At 48.3% G+C, this 18,399-nt stretch overlaps 2 protein-coding genes across 2 annotated transcripts in view; both read left to right on the plus strand.

Moving 5' to 3' along the window:
* Positions 1 to 6,309: 6,309 nt before the first annotated feature.
* LOC127039446 (zinc finger protein 620-like) lies at positions 6,310 to 17,677 on the plus strand. The gene is made up of 6 exons (XM_050933199.1): positions 6,310 to 6,491; positions 8,976 to 9,068; positions 9,759 to 9,885; positions 14,391 to 14,507; positions 14,870 to 15,493; positions 16,856 to 17,677. Exons 2-5 carry the CDS (start codon positions 8,988 to 8,990, stop codon positions 15,157 to 15,159), a joined length of 615 nt encoding a protein of 204 aa, XP_050789156.1. The 5' UTR covers positions 6,310 to 6,491; positions 8,976 to 8,987; the 3' UTR covers positions 15,160 to 15,493; positions 16,856 to 17,677.
* Positions 6,500 to 18,399, plus strand: part of LOC127039734 (zinc finger protein 772-like) — a 464,874-nt gene continuing 452,974 nt past the window's right edge. The window contains exon 1 of the mRNA XM_050933593.1: positions 6,500 to 6,618. Coding sequence (XP_050789550.1) covers positions 6,516 to 6,618 — 103 coding nt within the window. The 5' untranslated portion in view covers positions 6,500 to 6,515. The remainder of the gene's footprint in view (positions 6,619 to 18,399) is intronic.

An 18,399-nucleotide genomic window follows, 5' to 3' on the forward strand; every position in this document is an offset into this window, starting at 1 on the left:
GAAACAGGGAGGGTCGAGTCCCTCTGTTTAGATTCACGGAGCTTGCTTCTGTATATCTCTCCAGGAACCCAGGGAGGGAATACCTGGAAGGGAGAAGGAGGGGAAATGGTTTATTCCCCTTTGTTGTAAGACTCAAGGAATTTGGGTCTTGGGGTCCGCAGGGAAGGTTGTTGGGGGGACCAGAGTGCCCCAAAACATTCTATTTTTTTGGGTGGTGGCAGCTTTACCAGGTCCAAGCTGGTAACTAAGCTTGGAGGTTTTCATGCTAACACCCATATTTTGGATGCTAAGGTCCAAATCTGGGAAAAATGTTATGACATGAGTGGCAGCGTTGTAGGAAAGATATAATATTCCTACTGGCTTCTGGATTCTATTTTTCTTTTCTCTGCTAGGGGCTTTTAAGCAGAGAGGGTTTGGTGTTAAAAGGAACCAGAGAGAATTTTTTTTTCTGTTCTCTCCTGGCAGTAGCTTGCATATTAAGCAAGGAACCATTAAGCTGTGACAAACGGGTCTTTTGTCAAACAATAGCACTCCGATTGTGAGTCAAGTATTCAGCAATACACATGCAAATAAAGTGGTTTTTCTGGTTTACTTTACATTTAAAAGATTAGCTAGAGGAAGAAAGGGAAAAAGGCACTGTTGCTAGGCAGACCCCAGGAGGCAACAGAGAACCTGCAGTACAGAGAATAAACACCGGAGGGCACCCCAACACAAGAAAACAGGAACCAGAATGTCACAAAAACCAGAAGCAGTACAGCTCGAAGCAATGGAAAAACAGAACTGCTCAGAAGACAAATGGCCAGAGATGAGGCAACTCACAAACAAGAGATGGAAAGGCTACAAAAACAAGAAGCCAAAAATGCAGCCCCCCACAGAAAACTACAAGAAGAAGAGGCAGCCTACCGCCGAGACATGGAAAAACAACAAAAAGTAAGTGAAGAGAAGAAAAAACAGAGGAAACATGAACTGGACTTAGCGCAGGCTGGGCAGCATGTGCCAGCCAATCCTAACAACCCTTCACCAATTATGGTTCTACATCCCAAGAAATTTCCCACCTACAAGGCAGGTGATGACACTGAGGCCTTCTTAGAAAATTTTGAAAGAGTCTGTCTTGGGTACAGCTTCCTGAAGACCAGTACATGGTAGAATTGAGGCCACAGCTCAGTGGACCTTTAGCAGAGGTAGCAGCTGAAATGCCTAAGGAGAAAATGAACAACTATAAACTTTTTCAAACCAAGGCCAGATACAGAATGGGAATAACCCCGGATCATGCCCGTTGGCGTTTCAGAACCCAAAAGTGGAAACCAGATGTGTCATTTCCCAAACACGCCTACTATGTTGGGAAAAATTATGAGGCCTCGATATCAGGAAACAATGTTAAATCCATAGACGAACTGCACCTCCTCATACAAATGGAGCAGTTCTTGGATGGTGTTCCTGAGAACATAACACGGTACATACAAGATGGAAAACCCAAAAATCTCACTTAGGCGGGGGAGATTGGAGCCAGATGGATGGAAATGGCAGAAAGCAAGAAAGCTACTGTCAAGGGGAACGAATACCCCAGGGGGCACACCGACCATAAACCCTACAACCGAGGGCAACCAAAGACCCCACCTACAACCCAAGGAAAGCCACAGACACTCTATTCTCCCACCTCACCAGTCTCCAGTAACTCACCTCGACTCAGTGACCAGTCAGCTGGAAGATGCCTTAAGTGTAATGAACTGGGACATATCAAGGCCAACTGCCCAAAGAACACCAACCGAGTGCAAGTCATTACACCACCATCACACCAAAGATCCCCAGGCCCAGATGCCTCTCAAATACCCTTGGAGCGAAGGGAAATTTTGAGAGTGGACGGAAAGAAGGTGACTGCTTGGAGAGACACGGGGGCACAAGTGTCAGCTATCCACCAATCCTTCGTAGACCCCAAATTCATCAACCCAAAGGCCCAAGTGACAATTTACCCCTTCATGTCACAAGCTGTAGACTTGCCTACAGCTGAACTGCCTGTCCAGTACAAAGCTGGTCAGGAAAGTGGACCTTTGCAGTCTATGATAATTATTCCATCCCCATGCTACAGGGGGAAGACTTGGCCAACCAGGTGAAGAGGACCAAGAGAGTGGGAATGGTTACATGTAGCCAAACCAGGCAAGCTTCCAGACCCATTCCTGTTCCTGAGCCATCCACAAATGCCCCGTCGGTGTTACCAGAGACCCAGACAGGGGTAGTGGACCCGGATTCCATGCCAACCACTGAAACAGCCACAGCACCTCCAATCCCAGGCCCGGAACTGGAACAGCAACCAGCACCAGCAATTGCAACCACAGCTTCACACTCAATGCCAGAGGGCACCAGTGAGCCAAAACTGGCAGAAGCAACAGACAACCATTCCCAAAAGGCTCAGCCAGAGCCTGAAATACCCTCAGGTGCACCAGCGGAGAGCGGTTCACCAGCAAGGGAAACAACCCCATTACCTACATCGCTTCCAGAGGGACCAAGTCCAAGTCCCCAGCCTCAAGGGAACAGTTCCAGACTGAGCAGGAAGCAGATGACAGCCTTCAGAAAGCTTGGACGGCGGCACAGAACACCCCACCGCCTCTCAGCTCTTCTCACCGATCCCGGTTTGTTATAGACCAAGGACTTTTATACAAGGAGATTCTTTCTGGTGGACACCGGCAAGAATAGCAGCCGCAAAAACAGTTGGTGGTTCCAACTAAGTACCGGGGGAAGCTCTTAAGCTTAGCCCATGATCATCCCAGTGGCCATGCTGGGGTGAACAGAACCAAGACAGATGGGGAAGTCCTTCCACTGGGAGGCGATGGGCAAGGATGTTGCCAAGTATGTCTGGTCTTGTGAGGTATGCCAAAGAGTGGGAAAACCCCAAGACCAGGTCAAGGCCCCTCTCCAGCCACTCCCCATAATTGAGGTCCCATTTCAGTGAGTAGCTGTGAATATTCTGGGTCCTTTCCCAAAAAAAGACACCCAGAGGAAAGCAGTACTTACTGACTTTTGTGGACTTTGCTACCCGATGGCCGGAAGCAGTAGCTCTAGGCAACACCAGGGCTAACGCTGTGTGTCAGACCCTAACAGACATTTTTGCCAAGGTAGGTTGGCCCTCTGACATCCTTACAGATTCAGGATCTAATTTCCTGGCAGGGACCATGCAAAAACTGTGGGAAACTCATGGGGTGAACCACTTGGTTGCCACCCCGTACCACCATCAAACCAATGGCCTGGTGGAAAGGTTTAATGAAACTTTGGGGGCCATGATACGTAAATTCGTCAACGAACACTCCAATAATTGGGACCTAGTGTTGCAGCAGTTGCTGTTTGCCTACAGGGCTGTACCACATCCCAGTTTAGGGTTTTCACCATTTGAACTTGTGTATGGCCACGAGGTTAAAGTGCCATTACAGTTGGTGAAGCAGCAATGGGAGGGGTTTACACCTTCTCCAGGAACTAACATTCTGGACTTTGTAAGCAACCTACAAAGCACCCTCCGACACTCTTTAGCCCTTGCTAAAGAAAACCTAAAGGATACTCAGGAAGAGCAAAAGGCCTGGTATGACAAACATACCAGAGAGCGTTCCTTCAAGGTAGGAGACCAGGTTATGGTCTTGAAGGCACAACAGGCCCATAAGATAGAATTATCATGGGAAGGGCCATTCACGGTCCAGGAGCGCCTAGGAACTGTGAACTACCTCATAGCATTTCCCAATTCCTCACTAAAGCCCAGAGTGTACCATTTTAATTCTCTCAAGCCTTTCTATTCCAGAGACTTACAAATTTGTCAGTTTACAGTCCAGGGAGATGATGCTGAGTGGCCTGAAGGAGTCTACTATGAAGGGAAAAAAGACGGTGGCGTGGAAGAGGTGAACCTCTCAACCACCCTGGAACGTCTGCAGCGGCGACAAATGAAGGAGCTGTGCACTAGCTTTGCCCCATTTTTCTCAGCCACCCCAGGATGGACTGAACGGGCATACCATTCCATTGACACAGGTAATGCTCACCCAATTAGAACCTCACCCTACCGGGTGTCTCCTCACGCCCAAGCTACTATAGAACGGGAGATCCAGAACATGCTACAGATGGGTATAATCCGCTCATCTACCAGTGCATGTGCATCTCCAGTGGTTTTGGTACCCAAACCAGATGGGGAAATACGCTTTTGCATGGACTACCGTAAGCTAAATGCAGTAACTCGTCTGGACAACTATAATGCCATGCACCGATTGGATCTATTGGAGCTATTTGAGAAGTTGGGATGTGCCCAGTTCATCTCTACAATAGACTTAACCAAGGGGTACTGGCAAGTACCACTAGACGAACCTGCCAAGGAAAGGTCAGCATTCGTCACCCATGCGGGGGTGTATGAATTCAATGTCCTTCCTTTCGGGCTTCGAAATGCACCCGCCACCTTCCAGAGGCTGGTAGATGGTCTACTAGCAGGACTGGGAGAATATGCCGTTGCCTACCTCAATGATGTGGCCATTTTTTCAGACTCCTGGCCCGAACACCTACTACACTGGAAAAAAGATCTTTGAGCGCATCAGGCAGGCCGGACTAACTGTTAAGGCCAAAAAGTGTCAAATAGGCCAAAACAGAATAACTTACCTGGGACACCAGGTGGGTCGAGGAACCATAAACCCCCTACTGGCCAAGGTGGATGCTATCCAAAAGTGCCCTGTCCCAAAGTCAAAGAAACAGGTTCAATCCTTCTTAGGCTTGGCCGGGTACTACAGGCGATTTGTACCACACTACAGCCAAATCGCTGCTCCACTGATCGACCTGACCAAAAAGACCCAGCCAAATGCAGTTAAGTGGACTGATGAGTGTCAAAAGGCCTTTACCCAACTTAAGGCAATGCTCATGTCTCACCCTGTGCTAATGGCCCTGGACTTTGACGAGCCGTTCCTTAGAACCACAGATGCATCTGAGTGTGGTATTGGAGCAATTCTCATGCAGGAAGCAACGGATCACAACTTCCATCCTGTCATGTTTCTCAGCAAGAAACTGTCTGAGAGGGAAAGTCACTGGTCAGTCAGTGAAAAGGAATGCTATGCCATTGTGTACACCCTGGAAAAGCTAGGCCCATATGTTTGGGGACGGTGGTTCCAGCTACAAACTGACCATGCTGCACAAAAGTGGCTTCATACTGCCAAGGGGAACAATAAGAAACTTCTGCGATGGAGTTTAGCTCTCCAAGATTCAGCACATCTCAGGAGCTTCTAACAAAGTAGCTGATGCTCTCTCCCGTGAGAGTTTCCCAGAATCCAGTAGTTAAAAAGTGTTCTTAAAATGTATAAATCTGTTAGTTATATACTTAGTGGTATATATAAAGGTGCATGTGTTGTATTAATCTGTTTATTTTAAAGTTCTAGGAGGAAATTGCCGCCAGTGAGGTTCCCCACTGTCTGCAATTTGGGGGCATGTCATAAACAGATAGCTAAGGGTTAATATCTCTTTCACCTGGAAAGAAGTAACCTGAAACACCTGAGGGTTCAGCAGTGGAAGTCTGGTCAGTTTTCCCAGCACTGCCCAGGGGGTTGGTTTCTCTATGTCCTGTTTCACAAATTAGGGAATTTTCTCCCTCAACACCCAAGTGTTTGTTCTGAGGATCTAGGCCCATGTTAACAAGTCCCAGCAGGTTTGTCACACTCTGTCCCCCTCCCTTTCCTCACCTAGGGTATTCCCTGCCCCCTCCAGCCCTAACTCCCCACAAGTTGCCACCTCTTCAGTATTTCCTGCCCTTCCCCTCCAGCAGGAACCCACCAGCAACCCCCCAATACCCCCGACCTGAGCTGTGCCACTGCAGCCGGAGACGCCCCCCTTTCCCCCAGCCGGGCAGGGAGGCATTAATGCCTTCCTGTGCCCTGCAACCCTGCCCCGCTCCCAGCTGCTCCAGCCCCTTCCTGTGCCCTGTAACCCCCCACTCCCAGCTGCTCCAGCCCCTTCCTGTGCCCTGCAAACCCCCCCTCCCAGCTGCTCCAGCCCCTTCCTGTGCCCTGCAACCCCCCCCCCGCTCCCAGCTGCTCCAGCCCCTTCCTGTGCCCTGCAACCCCCCCACAGCCTGCAGCTGACACCCTCTGCTGAGCTGGGCACTGCAAGCGGGGGTCCTGCTACACCAGCCCCTGCCCCTACTTTTCCCCTAGGGAGCCCCAGCACCTCTCCTGCCCCTCGGCCCCAGCTCTGCCACTCCCTGGGAAAAGGGGGGGTCTGAGAGGCACCGGCTGGGGGAGGGGCCAGGGCCGGGGGAAAGGATGAGCTGTGAGGGGAGGGTCAGGCTGGACCCAGGGACCTCCCTTCCCTAGGCGGGAGAGAGCGGAAGCACCCCCGGGGCAAGCTGGGAGATGTAGTTCCTGACTCTTCCTGGACCGGAAGTGACGGGTGAGAGAGAAGAAGCCGAGTTGCAAGCGCACGCGGGTCGCTCCGGCTCTACCTGGCTTGCGCGGGGCTGTTGGAGCCTCTCCCGGGGCCGGAGAAGGGTTTGTGCCATTGGGGCTCTGGGCATGCGCAGATCGGGCGGGAGGAGAGTCCCGCACGCGCAGAGGCCGCGTCACCCGCTGCTGGTGCCTGGGGCCGGGACCGGGTGGAGCAGGAGAGTTTGTGCCAGTGAGACCCGTTAACCCCCCCACGCCCGGCCTGGGCCCTGCCCCGTTGGAGCTGCCCTGGGGCCGCCAAGGGCTCTGCCCGCCCCGCTGCGGAGCTGCAGTCTCTGGGTCCCTGAGCGAGCCCCGGGGGGGGCCAGGTGGTGACTCTGCCCCAGTGTCCGGGGGGGGGACCTGGCATCTCGCAGCACTGGGATCTGCTCCCAGGGGGGGCAGCGCCCACGTGGGGCTCGGAGCTGCTGTCCCCGCAGGAGCCCAACGCCCCCCAGACCCGGCCAGGCTCTGGCCTGGGGCCCCATGGGGGGTGGCGGGGGGAGGGGCCCGGCCCCACTGGGGTCCCTGCGTGGGACCGGGCGGGGGCTGGGGGTGAGACCAGGCTGGGGGGCTGGGAAAGGGGAGGGTGGGAAATGTCTGTGCAGCCCGGACATGGCCAGAGGGGGAGAAGAGCAGGTGACCCCCGAGGAGCGTGGAGAGAAAGGGGGAGACTGAGATCCCCTCGGATTTACCGTTGCCCCCCCGTGGGGACCCCCCCTCTCCCGTCCTGCCCGCTTTCTCCCTAGAGAGCAACGAGCAGCACCCAGGGTGACCCCACCTCCCCCCAAACCCCTGAGAAGTTCCCTGTTCCCCTCCTCCCATTGTGCTTCATTTTCTCTCCATTTTACCAATGTCCAGCTCTCACTGTGGCTGCTGAGGGGTTGAGGAGTATCTGGGATCCCTGGCCAGGGACTCTGCGGACTGGGTGCCAGGAAATATCTGGTGGGCCCCTGGCTGGGTTTGTGGGGGTGTCTGGGGACCCTGGTTGGGGGGTCTGGGCTCTGGGTACTGGGGGGTGTCTGGGGGCCATTACTAACCCTGATCCTTCTCCCTGATCAGTTTGTGCCAGAATCCTAGCTCCAAGCACTGCCAGGCAGTCCCCGGCCAGGCCCAGTTACTGTGATAACTTTCTATCCACTTGTCAAACGCTGTGAGGTGAAATCACTGATTTTTCTTTTCTCCTCTCTTGAAAACTGCAGGAACTTCCAGTTCCATTGGGAATATTCATTCCCTCCCCCCCAGCCCTTATCCTAGATCTGGGGGCGAGGGAGGTGGGAAGGGGGTCAGCACTGCCACACAATGGTCTCTTCCACAGCATTTTAGACTCATTTCTGAACTCTGGTTTCATTAAGACCAGTTTTATGCATCCGAAGCAGTGAGTTTTAGCTCATGAAAGCTCATGCTAAAATAAATTTGTTAATCTCTAAGGTACCACAAATATTCCTGTTCTTTTTGCAGATACAGACTAATACGGCTGCTACTCTGAACATTGAGACCAATGTTAATCCAGAGTCACTGTATAGAAAGACAAGGAGTGACTCAAGAAGGACAGTGGGGCAAATGGGGTCAGCAATTCTCCCTGTGAGGAGGGGCTCCCATTAGCTGCTCTCCCCGGAGAGCTAAAGGAGGGAAGCCGCTTAGATGCTCTGTCCCTCTCTGCTCAGGATATTGGGGTTCAGCTTCTTGGGTCAGACACTGCAGCCTCCATTGTGATCTGGGAGACCAGGCTTGGCAGCTGCTGCTACCCCAGTGGGGTTCTGTGCTGGCAAGTGACCTTAGTTCAAGCTTCTTTTCTGTCCAGCCCAGGGGATGACTTTCTCCAGCTCGTACTAGCCCCTTGTGGGAGACCTGGGCCCTGTTAATACCAATTCTACTACAGACTCCAGGTAACTGAAAGACCTCAGGGAAAGTGCTGGGGTCTGGCAAGAAATTGACTCTGCACAAACAGCCCTTCTTCATTTCTACTCCCATTAGCAATTGCCAGGAGAAAGTCCAGCCATAGGAGAGCATAGCCCCCAGGAATGGGACTTTCCCAGCCAGAGGGGCAGGGAGAGAGGACAGGGGAAGGGGAGACTAAAAGTGGCAGTGTGAGAAATGAATGTGGGGGAGAGATTTCCAGCTCTCTAGTCCACCCAGAGACATGTATTGCTGCATCCTGGGGCAGAACCACTTTCCAGTGAACAAAACAAGGATCAGAGAGAGGAAAAGCCAGTTCCTGACTCCATATTCCCCTGCTGGGGTGTGGCTGCTGTGGGGTCAGTGTCCGAGGGAATCCCCCACAGTGACTCCTTTGGTTCTGCTCTTTTCTAGCTTTGTGTTCAGAGACTTTGTTATGAGGTGAGGGGAGGGAGAAGGGAGGTTAAAAATCTCTCTGTGGGCTTAGCCTGGCGGCAGGGGCCAGGTCTACAATGTAATAACATGCTTGATCTCTTTCTCAGCATGGCAGAATCTAGGGTGTCTGTCTACAGAGAAAGGGCCTGGGAGAATCATCTGGTGAAATTAACTGAAGTCTGTTCTGAAACCCCCACAACTGTCCTTCTCACCCAGACAGGTGGTAGAATGACATCCTTTTTTTGCTCCAGCTCATCCCATCCTCCCATGGGAGAGGGAAGAGAAATGAGTGCAGGGAAGCCTGTTAAGGTAGGAATTATCGGGAGGTTGCTGGTGGGTTCCTGCAGGGCGGGAGAGGGACAGCAAATACACCAGAGATGGGAAGATATGCACAGTCTGGTTTGGAGGTTGGAACGGGGCAGGAAATGCACAGGGTGGGGAAGGGAGGAGGACAGCTTGAGATAAACCTGCTGGGAGTTGTTTATTAAGTGGCCTAGATTCTAGGAACAGACCCATGAGATTAGGTGGTGGAAATACCCTAATTTGTGAAACTGAGAATAACTCAGCTTCATAGAGCTAGTCAAACTGACCAGACTCCCAGTGCTGGAGCCCGACCTGACTAACCAGCGGCTGCTGTGAGATATGAAGGGGGCATCCATCAGTGAGGTTTAGGGGAGCTGTCCCGCCCTTCATATCCAGCTCCTCACGATGAGGTTATTGGGCTTCCTACCAGGGAGCTCTCCCTGGATTCTGCTAGGGCCTCCATCTCCTACATCGGTCGGTGGCTAGTAGGGGGTGATGGATCTGCTGGGAGAGACAAGGGGCTCTCTCTTGGTCCCCTTAACGTGGTGTTTCCAGGATGCTCTTTGCAGGGTGGGGGTGGGACTCTGTTAACTATGATCCACCCAGAGCTTGCATTTAATTGGCTCCTCTCCCCCACAGAGAGTGGGGCTGAGAATAGGACATCACGTACTGAGTGTTGGACTCTTGCTCTTTCAGGGACTGGTGACCTTCGAGGAGGTGGCTGTGTATTTCATCAGGGAAGAGTGGGCTCTGCTGTACCCCACTCAGAGAGCCCTCTACAGGGATGTCATGCAGGAGAACTATGAGAATGTGACCTCATTGGGTAAGGATTCCCGTCCCCTTGGTTCTTGGAATAGGAAATGAAGAGAGCAGGTTCATGCCAACCCCACAATGCCACCTCTACTCTGCCCTGTTTCAGCATGTCATAAACAAATAGCTAAGGGTTAATGTCTCTTTCACCTGGAAAGAAGTAATCTGAACCACCTGACCAGAGGACCAATCAGAAAACCGGATTTTTTCAACTCTGGGTGGAGGGAAGGTTGTGTCTGAGTTCTTTGTTTTTTGTCTGCCTGTATGCTCTCTCTTGAGGAGGAGTGATTTCTATTTTCTGCTTTCTAATCTTCTGTTTCCAAGTTGTGAGTGCAAAAAGGGTTTGTTGTTTTTGTATTTACATGTCTGTAGTGGCTGGAGTGCTTTGATTTGTATTCTTTTTGAATAAGGCTGTTTATTCAATATTCTTTTAAGCAATTGACCCTGTATTTGTCACCTTAATACAGAGAGACCATTTGTATGTATTTTTCTTTCTTTTTTATATAAAGCTTTCTTTTAAGACCTGTTGGAGTTTTTTCTTTAGGGAGGAACTTCAGGGAAATTGAGTCTGTACTCCCCAGGAAATTGGTGGGAGGAAGAAGTCAGAGGGAGATCTGTGTGTGTTAGATTAACTAGCCTGAATTTGCATTTCCTCTGGGGGAAGAGGGAGGTAATTCTGTTTTCCAGGACTGGGAACAGGGAGGGGGAGTCCCTCTGTTTAGACTCACAGAGTTTGCTTCTGTGTAGCTCTCCAGGAGCACCTGGAGGGGGGAAGGAAAAAAGGTTTATTTCCCTTTGTTGTGAGACTCAAGGGATTTGGGTCTTGGGGTCCCCAGGGAAGGTTTTCGGGGGGACCAGAGTGTCCCAAAACACTCTAATTTTTTGGGAGGAGGCAGCAGTACCAGGTCCAAGCTGGTAGCTAAGCTTCGAAGTTTTCATGCTAACCCCCACATTTTGTACGCTAAGGTCCAAATCTGGGACTAAGATTTGACACAGCATCACCCCAATATGCCAGTGACACACACACACTGCCACAGGCCCTCCCCTGCTGCAGAACATTTTGGGAACAGAGCACAGGAGCCATATCGCACAGTGTCAAATAGCTCCTGTTTGCTCAAGTGAACTTCTTTGAGATGGGACGACCATATCTGCATGGAGTATTCGAGATGTGGGCGTACCATGGATTTATATAGAGGCAAGAGGAGATTTTCTGTCTTATTATCTATCCCTTTCTTAATGATTCCCAACATTCTGTTCACTTTTTTTCACTGCTGCTGCAGATTGAGTGGATGTTTGCAGAGAACTATCCACAGTGACTCCAAGGTCTCTCTCTTGAGTGGAAACGGCTAATTTAGACCCCATCATTCTGTATATATAGTTGGGATTATGTTTTCCAATGGGCTGCAGTATGTGTTATCCTGACATCTAGTACTGCTGAGATCCTGAATTCAGTGATATCCCTGCCCTTCCTGTTCCCTTTCTCCACCGAACCCCACCAGCCCATGCTTCCTGTTCCCAGCTTCCCCAGGACTCTCTCTCTTTGTCTCTGTCTCTGGACCGCTCTGTCAGCAAGCAGCAGTGCCAGGGAGACTTGCCCTCTCTCTGGAGTCTTTGATTTCTGGGACATAGATTTACTTTCTCTGTGTTTTAGGAGACTCTTTGAAATTGAGTGTCTGTGATATTAACCACAGTGCAACCTGGACTGTTGAACAGCTCTGTCCCCTCAGTTCCCAAGCTGGGGTGCCTTTTCCACTGCTCTACTGTGAAAGCAGCCACTCCTGGGCAGTTCACACACGGTCTCCACCATGTAACTCACTCCCAGCTACACAGTTTTGAGTGCTGCTAGTCAGTGACTCACAAATTACAGTACCTCACAGGAGAACCCCAGAAAATTCTCTGCTCCCTGACTTTCCCCAGAAATGTGCATCTTTCCCTGTCCAGCACACTCCTGAACAACGCAAGCTCATATGAAGTCTGTCATTTCATCAGTGGAAAATGACGTGCGCCAGCCTTGTTATCCCAGATGAAGTTTCCAACACACTTTAATACAACCACACTGCTTAGATAAACAATAAAACAAGATTGTTAACTATCAAAAAAAAATTTAAGATACAGATAATGAGGCATAAAGCTCAGAATTGTTTACAAAATAAATGCAAGATAAAACACTGAACTAATGTTTAAGTTAAGCTGAAACGAATTCAAGGCAAATGTTTCTCTCACCCTGTGCTGAGACAGGCTGGTTTTCCTTTCAGCCAGGACTCGGCCTAACCCACCTCTGCCGTCCACGTTCAGTTCTTCAGGAGTTGTCATGAGCAGAGGGAAAGGGGAGAGAGAGAGAGTCTCATGCATTTTCCTCACCTCTTTTTATAATTCAGTCCTTTGTACTAGAAACCACTTCAGTTCTCAGCTCAGTCACGGTGACAGGCTGTCTGTTGGAGATGTGAGAATTTTGCGGGAAAGTCTACAGAAAGAGCTTTGGAGGTTTGGTCAAGCTAATAGGCCTAAAGTATTAGCTGAGCTTGTTTCTCTGTGTAAAGGGCAGAGAAAGGCAAAGTGGAATGGAAAGTCCCCAAATTGGGGAACAATGGCTTTGTGTGCCGAAGGGGCCTAAGTAGGTGAAGTGGAAAGTTCCCAAACACACTGATTTGCAATAACCGAGATTGTGAAACATAACCACAGTGGAAGTGTTAGAAAAGTCAAACCACAAACTAGACTAGGAATAACAATAAGAGGAGAGGCCGGATATGAAAAACTGATTGTTCAGCTTGCTTTTGACCTGCATCATATTTTGCAATATATTCCAAATAAGGTAATTAATGTGCAGCCTATGTGTCATTGTTTGTGGTTTTAAGCTTTAAAAGGCTTGTGTGATTTTTAGCTCAGGGGGACAGTATTCCAATAGCTGTCGCTCCCTGCATGCTTGTAACCAAGAAAAGAGCCTCAGGCTGAGCTGATTCAAAATCAGTCATGTGGTCATTTTCCACAACAGCTTCAAGAGATCCCTGTGATGGAATGTAAATGTCTTCTTCACACCTTCCCCCTGCAGGAGAATGGCTGTTTGACCAGCTGTTTGCCTTGCTGTCTCTGAGGAACTGGTCTGTGGGTGTTCCCCAGAATTGTAACTTTTTCAATAATATCATACTGTAAAATCTCATAACTTTACATACAGTGTTACTACACATTTTAACAGGAGAATAATATTCAGTAGATTATGGGTTTTCAAATGATACCTCACAAGCCATACTGTGTACAAAATTGATCATAATTTTCTAGAAGAGTGAACACAGGGGTACAGACTGACACAGTGTCTGTGTGTGTGTTCCCAGCAGATAGGTGGGTATTTCAATCCCTCTAAGCATAGTGTTCGGCATCTTCATGGATCTGGGGAACTGGTCCTGGAAATTCACGGGTTTACCAAGTGTGACACTGTATGGAATTGGGAGACATTTTTGGTATTAATAATAAAATAATAAAATCTGATAAAATTGCAATGAATCGTGCTAGATATGCCATGGAAGGTGTCAGGGAAAATGTTATGATTTTCCAAGTATGATCATTTTGTTTCTATGTTTCTATCACCTTTGTACCGTGAGTTATAGATATGTAGGGTATATCTGTATTTCCAGACTTGGGCAGTGTTTCTGGGCGACACCTCCAGACATATTGGCATCAACATTGCCTAGCATGTTTGATGGCCCATTGAGGGTCATCAGCTGTACAATGAGCCCATGGAAAGGACCAAGGGGATACACCTATTGAGTCAGCAAGACATTCCCAGGTAAGCCTGTGTTCTGAGACCTCCAAAGCTTTTCCATGCCATGTGCTGTGAATCTTGTGTTTGGGACACACGAAGAACAAGCCACATAGCAAAAGGAATATAAAGCGCAGCTGCATCATCTCCATCTTGTCTTCAATCCCCCTTCCTACTTCTGGAGCAACTTCTCTACAAACTGAACCCTGGAACAAAGGACTGAATGACCCATCCAAGCTGTGGATGTGTTCCCGACAGACTTTCACTCCGGCAACTCACTAATACTGCTAAGAACCTGATCTGTCCATTTTGGAATGTATCTGACTGCTTTCCCATTTAACTTCATTCTATCTTATTTCGTTTAAACCTTTAGTTTAGATGCTAAAGGACTGGCTGGCAGTGTGGTATTTTGGGTAAGATCCAAACCTATACTCACCTGGTAACGTGGCTGACCTTTGGGGTCAGAAGATCATTTTGTTTATGTGAGCAGTTTTTAAATAACCTCTCACTGTGCTGAATCTAGGTGCTGATTGGGAGTCAGAGAACTGGGATGCAATAAAGGGGGCTGTGTGATTTATTTTTTCAGCTTCTTGATAACCCGTGTGGGTGATCTCTTTTTCAGCCTGCCCTGATCTTGGCATTTTCAGTGAGAACTGCCTCTGGCCAACCAGGTCACACTAAGCTCTGAAGTTAAATAAACAGAATGTTTTTTATGACAAAGTCTTATGAAATCAACTGAACTCCTTTGTTTTCTTTCATCTCAGCAAGGTTTCCTGTTACCCAGCCTGATGTGATCTCCCAGCTGGAACAAGGGGAAGAGCCATGGGTCCCAGACTTCCAGGGCTCTGAGGAAAGAGAGATCCTGAGAGCTCCCCGCACAGGTGAGAAAACATTAAACCAACTCACAATCTGTAAGTGCCTGAAGGAAACATCTGGGATGCCCAACAAAGCCCTTGGGAGGTCTCTCAGTTCATTATTGTCCCTAGTAGGTGTTGTATCCTCAGGGTAAATATAGCTCATGGCTTCCTGTAGATCTTAGGAGACACCAGGCATTAGCTTCCTCCCTTCCCCCTGAGTATTTGCATGGGATGTGAAGGCTGAATTCATCCCCCTCCTCTGTCCTATTTAGGGGAAGAGTTTGGGGGAGTTCAGTTCCTGATTTTTATTTGACCTGTCTTCAGCACTTGTTTTGGTTTGGTCTTCCCCTTTCCATCCCTGTTTGAGATTTCTGTCTCTATCACAGCTGGTGATGCAATGGCATGTGAGAAAGAGGAGCAGAATTCTCAGAAGGAAAATGTTGAGCAAGTGGATAAACACAGAGCATTATCGCAAAGATCAAAAAGGAATGTGTCCAGGAGTAATGAGCAGGGAAATTCCTTTGAGATTCAGCACAGACCAGAAAGAGAGCAGGGAAACCAGCCAGGGGAGAAATTGGATAAATGTATTTCCTGTTGGGGAACTCAGAATGTCCTCATGGAAACCACAACACAACAGGAAATCCTTAGGCGAAAGAGAAAAAAATACATGCACTGAGTGTGAGAAAAACTTCACTCACAGATCAAGCCTTTCTGTTCATCTGAGAATCCACACAGGGGAGAGGCCCTACGAATGCCATGAGTGTGTGGCAAAACCTTCAATCAAAGCTCAAACCTTTCTAAGCATCGGAGAATCCAGGCAGGGGGCAGGCCCTACAAATGCAGTAATTGTGGGAAAACCTTCACTCACAGATCAGCCCTTTCTGTGCATCAGAGAATCCACACAGATGAGATGCCCTATGAATGCAATGAGTGTGGGAAAAGCTTCGCTCACAGATCAGCCCTTTTTAGACATCAGAGGATCCACACAGGTGAAAGACTCTATGAATGCAGTGAGTGTGGGAAAACCTTCAACCACAGCTCAAACCTTATTACCCATCAAGAATTCACACAGGGGAGAGGCCGTATAAATGCTGTGAGTGTGGAAAATGCTTCATTAAGAGTTCAGCCCTTTCTGAGCATCAGAGAATCCACACAGGGGAGAGGCCCTATGAATGCAGTGAGTGCGGGAAAACCTTCTCTTGGCACTCAGCCCATGTTAGCCAACAGAGAATCTGCCACAGAGATCAACATTGTAACAATCTCTAGGGCTATCAAGACTTTCTTTTCTTTAATACTTTTCCTGATTCCCACATAGTAACCTTTAAAGCTCTTTGAACTGTTTGCAGCACTGTTATCCCTCAGCTTGTCCAGATGAGTGGCCCATTTTTGCCTTTTGCAGTTCACCCTCTTTTGAGATCGACCTATTTGTCCTTTCTATTGTCCCACAAGTAATTTGACTGTGCCCTTCCTATGAGGAACCAGGGAGCGTCACATTTATACCATTCCTCCTATTGCAAAGTTATTGTTAGAGTGACCAGTGATACAGATTGTATCATTGACAGTTGTTCTCACATTGCTCTGGGTTGTGCTGAAGAGCAGTTATATTGGGAATTTTTCAAATTAGACGTAAATGAAGAGGAGTAGGGGCAGGAAAAAAGTGTAATTTCAGCTTCCGTGACACTGGAAGGAGATAGGGTAACTCAAAGATTCCCTCCTTCCCCTTCACTGCAGAACTGTTACCTTTTGCCTGGGCCATGCAGAGTTTATGTTCATCACATTCTATCCATCCACTTCTCAAAGTGTCATGTGATGAAGCATTCTCTGTTGTCTGTGCTTGCAGATGATGTTTTTACTACTTTAATCCTATATCAGAATCGCTGTGACTGGAGATGAGTGTCAAAAGTCCTGGGAGGGGAATTCAAATGAATTGCAAATAGAGTGTGATCATTTAGAGTTTAAATCTCAGATTCCATCTATTGTAAAGCCATTTCTGGCAAGAGGGGTGTTTTTCCCTCCTTATGGGGATGCTAGGATACTAAAAATTTTGTAAATAACATAACTGACTATGAAGACAGGGATGAGGGAAGCAGGTTTGAATGGATCAGATGACAATGGGGTGGGAGAATCTCTTGTCCCGGTTCTGAATAATCAGATGTAACCTGCTCTGGAATTTCACTTGATGCTTTCTTTGTAATGTATTCTCTCCCTGTGATGTGGGTTTCTATCTTTCCTGAAGGCTGTTTGGTCACTCAATTGGATATTAATTCAGTTTGATAGGATGTAGCTCAGATTTATTGAAGAATTTAAGACAATGACCCTTTGCTAAAGTCCTCATTTATGATTTCAGCTTTGCTTTTTCCCCATCCCTCCAGGATGACATGGAGAAAGTTAAAGTGCAGTTCTATCAACAGGAGAGAACTCTCTAATTTACTGGACAGGCTAACAAAGAAACAGCAGTGATTTAAAATCTCCACTCAGAAATGGTGAACAACAGCACAACCCCAGCTAACTGAAGGAAGTGCATATGATCACAGTATATTTCAGTTGTTTAAGGCAATATTGTCTCTGATGATCTGGGAAGAGAATTCCATGGTAAGTGGTTTTGAACTAGGCAAAATGCTCATGTGTTTGGTTCCCAAAGCATTTGTAAGTTATTATGGTGTGGTGTGCAGTTACAGTTCACCAGTAACTGCACACCACACCATAATAACTCTAGCTCAGGAACCAATCCATGCAACAAACCTCGATGCCAACTCTGCCCACATATCTACACCAGCGACACCATCACAGGACCTAACCAGATCAGCCACACCATCACTGGTTCATTCACCTGCACATCCACCAATGTAATATACGCCATCATATGCCAGCAATGCCCCTCTGCTATGTACATCGGCCAAACTGGACAGTCTCTACGGAAAAGGATAAATGGACACAAATCAGACATTAGGAATGGCAATATACAAAAACCTGTAGGAGAGCACTTCAACCTCCCTGGCCACACTATAGCAGACCTTAAGGTGGCCATCCTGCAGCAAAAAAACTTCAGGACCAGACTTCAAAGAGAAACTGCTGAGCTTCAGTTCATCTGCAAATTTGACACCATCAGCTCAGGATTGAACAAAGACTGTGAATGGCTTGCCAATTACAGAACCAGTTTCTCCTCTCTTGGTTTTCACACCTCAACTGCTAGAACAGGGCCGAATCCTCCCTGATTGAACTGACCTCGTTATCTCTAGCTTGCTTGCTAGCACACATATATATACCTGCTCCTGGATATTTCCATTACATGCATCTGAGGAAGTGGGTATTCACCCACGAAAGCTCATGCTCCAAAACGTCTGTTAGTCTATAAGGTGCCACAGGATTCTTTGCTGCTTATCCTTTGTAGGTTCTAAAGATGTGTATAAAATAAAACCAGTGTTGAAAATGTAATATCTTCAGAAAAATAGCCATTTTTAATAGAATCTCCAGCTCTGCTAACTAACGAAGATTCTGATTCAGGCCTGTATCCAGTCCCTTTCCTGGACCTGTGCCACTGAATGAAAGAAAAGCTGGGCATGTCTCAGGAAGCCATTCCTCATTAACACTGCTGAGATTTTAAGTGGTTTTGTAAAGGATTCTACTTCAGAGAAGTGTAACTTAACCCTATCCAAGACCAAGGATTTGGAAAGAGCTGAGGATGAAAGAGTCCACACCCAGTTCTTGACTTCCACCCCAGTAAAGGAAGCTATGGTGACCCAAGCAACATTATTTGTACAACTCCACTTCTGAGTTCAGTGTCCCTGATTACACTTCCCAAGTATGCCAGGGTTAGACTGAGAGCAGTCATCCTTCACTGTTTGGATGCAAAGAGAGAGTGCTTCATAGGACATTCCTTCCCTGTGAATCCCAGACTGGCTGCCTAGCTGGGTAA

The sequence above is a fragment of the Gopherus flavomarginatus genome, chromosome 23 (genome assembly GCF_025201925.1).
Source record: "Gopherus flavomarginatus isolate rGopFla2 chromosome 23, rGopFla2.mat.asm, whole genome shotgun sequence".
NCBI classification, from domain to species: domain Eukaryota; kingdom Metazoa; phylum Chordata; order Testudines; family Testudinidae; genus Gopherus; species Gopherus flavomarginatus.

What these genes read in the sequence shown, in the direction of transcription:
- LOC127039446 (XM_050933199.1), top strand. Translation starts at nt 8,988, where the DNA reads ATGACATCCTTTTTTTGCTCCAGCTCATCCCATCCTCCCATGGGAGAG. An exon ending in GTGCAGGGAAGCCTGTTAAG is followed by an intron (nt 9,069 to 9,758) that starts GTAGGAATTATC and finishes TTGCTCTTTCAG; the next exon opens with GGACTGGTGACCTTCGAGGA. An exon ending in TGAGAATGTGACCTCATTGG is followed by an intron (nt 9,886 to 14,390) that starts GTAAGGATTCCC and finishes CTTTCATCTCAG; the next exon opens with CAAGGTTTCCTGTTACCCAG.